Source organism: Ruditapes philippinarum, unplaced genomic scaffold, assembly GCF_026571515.1.
Source record: "Ruditapes philippinarum isolate M1 unplaced genomic scaffold, ASM2657151v2 ctg327_1_1_1_1, whole genome shotgun sequence".
Classification (NCBI taxonomy): domain Eukaryota; kingdom Metazoa; phylum Mollusca; class Bivalvia; order Venerida; family Veneridae; genus Ruditapes; species Ruditapes philippinarum.
This window is the reverse complement of record NW_026851725.1, coordinates 28,234-35,153: the sequence shown is the minus strand read 5'-3', so window position 1 is coordinate 35,153 and position 6,920 is coordinate 28,234. Positions and strand designations below refer to the sequence as shown.

General features: G+C 34.3%; 1 protein-coding gene across 1 annotated transcript; it reads right to left on the bottom strand.

The window, feature by feature from the left end:
- Window positions 1-2,447: 2,447 nt before the first annotated feature.
- Window positions 2,448-5,222, bottom strand: LOC132738093 (uncharacterized). Its single transcript, XM_060725525.1, has 2 exons — window positions 4,952-5,222; window positions 2,448-4,155 (listed from the first exon to the last, which is right to left on the bottom strand). The coding sequence occupies exon 2, from the start codon at window positions 4,083-4,085 to the stop codon at window positions 3,111-3,113; it is 975 nt and encodes a 324-aa protein (XP_060581508.1). The 5' UTR covers window positions 4,086-4,155; window positions 4,952-5,222; the 3' UTR covers window positions 2,448-3,110.
- Window positions 5,223-6,920: the final 1,698 nt, after the last annotated feature.

Genomic DNA, 6,920 nt, shown 5'->3' with positions numbered 1-6,920 from the left:
ATAGCATTTATACACTCGAAATATACATTCTTGAGTATTTTTGAGTTTTTTCCACAAACAGTACATTTTTGTACAATACTTAAATATGACAAACTATTTTTGATCTGAAAGTTTCAACAGTAAAGTTTTAGCTATACGATTAAGATTGTTCTGTTTAAATATTGGAAAGCTATGTTAAAAGCTTTTTTATTTAATAGGTTGTTGAATCTTTTTGTAAAATCATATCACAGTGTGTACACACTGAAATATGACCGCTCTTATGTTGCTTATGTTTTGTATATGTATAGCGAGCTAGTTCGTTTATTTAAAAAAAAAAAAAAAAAAAAAAAAACGGGACGAAATTCAATAAATTAGAAATTGTGTGGTACGCCAGCCGTTGGTGCAGGGCAAGCGCGATTGCAGCGAGTTTATTAAATTAGAAATAATGTGTACGCAGCCATTTGGCAAGTGCAAGCGCCGATTGCGCGAGATTATTAAATTAGAAATTATGTGATACGCCAGCCGTTTGGCAGTGGCAAGCGCGATTGGCGAATTTATTAAATTAGAAATTATGTGGTACCCAGCCGTTTGGCAGTGCAGAAAGCGCCGATTGGCGGATTTATTAATTTAAAATTCCATGTGGTACGCAGCCGTTTGGCAGTGGCAAGCGCCGATTGGCGAGATTTTTAAATAAAACTTTTTGTGGTATGCCAGCCGTTGGGCAGTGGCAAGCGCCGATTGGCGAGATTAAATTTAAAAAAAAAATTATAAATTTGTAGTTACGCCAGTGATAGGTCATAGAAAGCGTCGATGTGCGACATTATTATTTGATAGGTTAATTTTCTATTTTACTTCCTGAATTAAGTGGTCATAATAACGGTTGACTGTGGTTGATTTTCCGCTGTGAAGGCAAATTGTAATATTTTCTAATCTTTTTACAGAATAACGAATCGACTTGTAAAAAAAAAACGCGTGATGAACGGTTTATTTCTTATGGAGTCTGTTTTCAAATTATGTTACTTTGTTCTTAGTAGTTAGGGGTTGTATGTTAGACTGTCATTAGTGTTGGAGAACTATATTATGGTACGAGTTTAATGAGGTCGTAAGAATATTATTATTTTTTCTTGTACGTGTTCTTACAGATCTAGTAAGCTTCAATATTGGAATAGATACATTTGGAGCAAAAAATCGAAATTGTACGTCCGGCTGCGTGCCTTGGTTGGCCGGAACGTTTTTTGAGAGATCTCTGAGGCTTGTCAAGTACGGAGCAAAAAGTACCAAAGATCCGTCAGGGGGGGTGGCGTGGTGTCATCGGGCGTCCGAATACCAAATCTAGACTCTTACGCAGTCTTAGACAGCCGATTTTTAACTGTATTTGATTCTATAATTCAAAATTAATTCAACGTCTAGTTTTACGACCCTTTTACGGGAGTTAAAGTGGCCCATGATTTAGCCGGATGTTCTATTAACCCATGTCATTCAAATTTTAAACTACAGGTCAGGTTTCGGCAGGCAGGCTCACAGGATTCTTTGGATCATCTAGTGTCTAAAAAAAGAACCAATACACCGGAAAGTGTTACATAAATTGTGTCTATGGTAGTAGGCAAGCGATATGCAAATGGGAGATTGTATAGGTTCAGAAGTATTACATTGTGTACTTGGATATCAGGGATTCTTTAGATTTTCTAGAATTAACTTTACTATTAGAGAACGTTCTGAGTATTATGTGGTCAGTGGACGATCATAGTAGGAATTTTCATGAAGGAGAGGAGTAAAAACTGACATTTATAGGAAGGATAAAACTGGAGTGTAATAGCAAAAACTGGTTTATAGAACATGTCCAGTATCATTGCTTAAATTATATCTCAAATGTGCTCAAATTAACGATGATTCAAATGAGTTTATTTCGTTCACTCTCTTACTGTAAATCTAAACAGTGTTATAAGTTAAGATGCACAGACTCTTCTTTATCTTATACGAGATTTCAAGGGAGATCATTCGGAATATGTTTTCTTCAATTCGGATTAGATAAATCTCATTTTGGATTACAATAGTTTAAGATCAGGGGGAGTCACAGCGGCTGCCAATTTAGGAATTTCTGATAGACTATTTCTAAAGACATGGCCGGTGGCGTAGTGGACAGAGCAAGGACGGTTATGTCAAAGATGATTTAAACAAACGATTATCAGTTACAAAGAGTCTGGGCATCTGATATTGAAATTTGAAATCAAATATGAAATGCATATTATATTGATATTGATTGATATTATGTTAACATTGAACAGTTTGTAATATTATAAAGTGTTTCTTTGCACCCGTTCTTTGTTTTTGAATTCGATAAACGGCAATGCAGATAACAAATCCTAAATGTGAATTTATGTATTTGTTGTTCTTCCTTCCTTCGATTCCTTTATTATGGGATAAATAATTTATTTACGTTTGAGCGTAGCGAATTAGGAAATAATTGCTTTTAGCAAAATCGAATTACAAAATTTATTTAATCTTAACAAATGTGTTTACACCCACAACTTTTGTAAAACCAAACCGAGTTATATGTAAACGAAAAGTAAACGAAATCATGCCAGGGATCGATATGTTTCCAGTTCGTTTCACTTTCGAAGCTAATTCAAAAGCAGTCCCGACTGAGTCGGTTTCTCTAATTATAAGTATAAACCGTTGTTTTTCGTCAGCTTTGTGTAGAGAACGATTTTTGCCATCAAAGTCTCAACAATATCGCACCAATGTGCATTAATAATAAAAAATCATGGAATAACGTTAACACCCAGTACCTCTTTGCGCAAAGTGAAGTAAATTTCAAATGTTCATGCATTGGACATTTAAAATTTCGAGCATTTCCGTTTGAGTTAGATCCGTATTATTATTTTCCTCGAATTACATTACGTCGTCCCCTACATGCGAAACCAGGGTCTTTAAAATACAATTCTATTTGAAAGACCCTGGCGAAACTCATCTATAAACGCCTAGGTTCAAGTGTCGGACCTAGCCCGTGCACATAAATGTAAATGAATAGTACAATCGCAATGGAGAGTCCTACGCAAGTTAGTTTTCCGTGGTTTGCATGTGTGCATGTAATATGTTTTCGGGCATTATCTGCAATTATCGTATTTGGATCAAAAGATAAAAGTCGTTGCCCTCCTGCTTTTAAATCTGTCCGTTTTCAATTGATCTCTACTCATAGACATAATATCGCCTTTTGTCGCCCGTCTCACACTGAGATTTGGGAGTGTCAAATTAGATTTCTCTTTCAGTCCTTTTTTCGTTACAACTTCTTTTCTAGCAGTGATTGGAGGCAAACTATAATGCTGAGGTTCACGAGATGATTCCTTGAACACATCCTCTTCTGAGAATTCACTAGGTGTACACACCCCTGAATCATACGGACTTCCAATGTCATGTAAATGTAGCTCATTTCGTAATCCTGCTGGCTGTTCAAAGTTGTTTTCCGGCCGTTTCTTACTTCTTTTCTCATCAAGTGTTTCAATGAGTGGCCTCCTGTGTTGAATCTTTTTTGCCACTTGAAGATCGTCTAAGAAGGCTTCTATCTTATTCGGGACTGCTCTATGAAAGAAAGTTCTTGTAAGAGCATTTTCTCTCTGTAAGTAAGGGTTTTTCCTGTCGTTTGACATAATCATATTGAATTGCATTTTTGCATCCTCCTCGTCCAAAAGTTTACCCATGTTTTTACCCTCACGTAGGTTATACTCCACTTTCTTTTGTCTTCGATGTTTAGGATGTTTAAGTTCGATTACGTTGTCAACTTCTCTACGTAAAGAATCAAGTTTTTCACCTTCATATATTCCATAAGGATATTCGTCCGAGTCTTCCCAGAAGGTTTGCTCTCTCCTAGACTTGAGCACCTTTTGTGTCCCTCTTACACGAGCCAAGTTTTTCTTTAGCCGGGAACTTTTCAGATTATACTTCCCGTCCAAACTTTTCTGAGCCTTATTTAAGCTCTTTACATAAACGTCAAGATTGTCTTTCACTTTGCCATTACTTATGATAGATGCTTTCCGACTTCGATTCAACTGTTTGCCTAAAGCCTTGAGCCGGGGCTCATCCATATCCGGTAGAACGTTGGCCGGCATTTTGTCTTTCTCTTGACGCAGCTACACCAATTTTATAAATTTCTTGTGGTTGTACTTGTTTGAAATGGGTCTGAATAAAAGAAAAAAAAATGAATAATTATATTACTGTTTTAGATGATAGCGATTAAAAAATAATGTCCACGAATTTATATAAATGTTCTATTTCATATAAGTTGAACAAAGTCTATACTGTGTTTAGTAATCGTAAAATAAAAACATAGAGAGCGGTAGCGTCTGTAGCTTTTTGAATGTGACTCGTGCCATTCGAGCATAAGGCGCATCGACAAGAATTACACATTATTTGTTGCATTCTTACAATTTTAAATTCGTAGCATGTCGACCAGATTAGATTTTTCAAGAGATAGAAACTATAAAATATATAGCTATATAAGCTCGTATGAAATTTTGGTTGAGCAATAAGAAATAATCTTTCTATTGGGAAAGACCAATTCACGTAGCATTGTAACTTTTATTACATGTATTTTATAATCATCATCATGATTACATATTATAATTAATTTACATTTTACAACAATGATATCTGTACAGTGTAATGATAATTACTATTATACTCATCAAATATCGCTATTTTCTTGGATACCGTCCAGAAACGTTCAGAATTACAGAGCGTTTGATTAAATAATTTAAACCCAGCTGTTACACAGTTTATACACAAATTTTGCATTAGAAAGAATATATTTCTGTACCAATCTTCTTTATGAAAATACATAGCACAGTACCTTGTTTACGTGTAATATACATGTATATTTTTCAAATTTAGATTGAACGAAATTCACGCTCTTCAGAAGAAACAAGCTAAAAGTCGCCGGTCTAGTTCAGTTCATGAAATAAGAAAATACAATTACCTTAAGTTACTAGTCCGTTTTATTATTATTTATAAGTAAACAAAATTCTTTGCGCCGCGATTTTCACATTTATGTAAGAAGTGCGCAGCACATTCCATTCTTCCCTGAAATAAATTAGGATCACTCACCTTAATTTAAATAACAATTCAGAAATTAAATTATTCAACATCTCAAAATGCAATTGAAACGTGAGCCTTTAATCTTTTGATAACGTCATATAAGATTAATCCTTTAATCTAGTTAATTGAAGAAAGAAAATTAAGATTTCTTAATACGTTAAGTACTTTGTTTTTTAGGTCAGAGCGAGGTATTTCTATTTTTTTATATACCATATTGGTCAATTTGCCAATAAAATGTAAAAATCGTTTAATCCATTAACATGTCCCCTGAATCATGATTATATTGCATATTTACCTTTTTAACTTTTTATTTAAAACAACAACGACAAACAAAAAAAAAACATAGAAATAACTACCTACATTTTTTATTTAAAAAATATCATAGAGAAATAACTACATGTAGGAAAAAAATACATGTTTTAAACTTTATCGCAGATTTCAACACTTTCCTTAACAGACTTTTCTGTCTCATATTTGTGAACGAGTAACATAAAGTCCACCATTACGCAAGTCAATTCCTCTTTCCCCCAATTATGAAACTTCCATCATATGTCTTAATACATGTATTAATACATGTATTTATTTATTGCTCCGGACAGTCATATACAGTCAAGTCTGTAGTCATTTGAAGAAATGTTTAAATTATATTATTAACAGACGTTCTTCCCATACCGTTAATTTTGAGCTATATACGTAACTCTTACATTTGGCCTAAACGGGTGTATCAGAAGTTGTTCTCATCGAAGGTGGTCTTTAACCCTTAACTTGCTGAATTGGAATAATGGATTAACTATGTGAAGCGATTTGTTCTTTCTCTCGTCAAAAACACTATTTTCCGAAACCAATTATGATTTGCCCGTTGTTACGCTTTAGTATCAAATTAGCCAATGCTAGTTTACTACAAGGAATCACCAGCGTGACATGTAGGCGGCAACTTTATCTGCCAGTATTAAAATCTACGAATTTTCGTAGGACATGCATTCTTCGGAGCTTACCGTGACCTATTGCTTAATTGGAGTCTCCAGTCTTTGTTTAATTTTACGCCTTTTCCCAACAGTATTTCAGTCATATAGGCGGGTAGTTTCCTAACCATCGTTCCTGGACAGTTACACCAGTACTAGACTACCTTCCTCCATGCTAAACTACCAAAGCATCTCCCGGAGATCGAACACACGCCAGAGAGGTCATCGACTCTAACCCCTCGACCACGGAGGCGGTGCTTTGCGCGTTAAACACGCGTTTACGTTATAAAATTACTTCCATGTATTTCTATGGGTCTCCCTAATTACCGACAAGAACCGTCAGGAACCGACAAGAACCGACAAGAGCCTATATATTACAAATAAACAAATACAAATGTGTTTTTATGATTGTTAAACATGCAGGGCATATATATTTTTTATATTTGATAAGGTTTTTCTTGTATTTTTATAGAAAATTAAATATATGCGTACCGACAAGAAAAATTCGAGTGCAACGCGTACTGTTACTGTTACGTTGACACCGACAAGAAAGATTTGTAATTTCCAATATAATATAATCAGTTGCAAAAGTTGTGCTCAGAATATCTTATTTATAAACATGTTTCAACCTTATCTGTAGTCTAAATAGTTTTTCATGACATTGAATGAATGTATATGCAACCGACAAGAAAAAAACAGGGATCATGCGTAATGAAGATTTACCGACAAGAAATTGAGAACGAGCTGTAGTGTAGATGTAGAACATGTATATAATCTTTTTTTTTGTAATTAAATAACTTTTAAGACTTTAAACTTTCATATTTTAATGCATATAAGAAAAAATATTTGTGTTTATTCCATTTAGTTTTAAAATATATTTTAACAAAT

Bases quoted from the DNA above. Each gene is read 5' to 3' on its own strand.
- LOC132738093 (XM_060725525.1), bottom strand. From the start codon at position 4,085: ATGCCGGCCAACGTTCTACCGGATATGGATGAGCCCCGGCTCAAGGCT.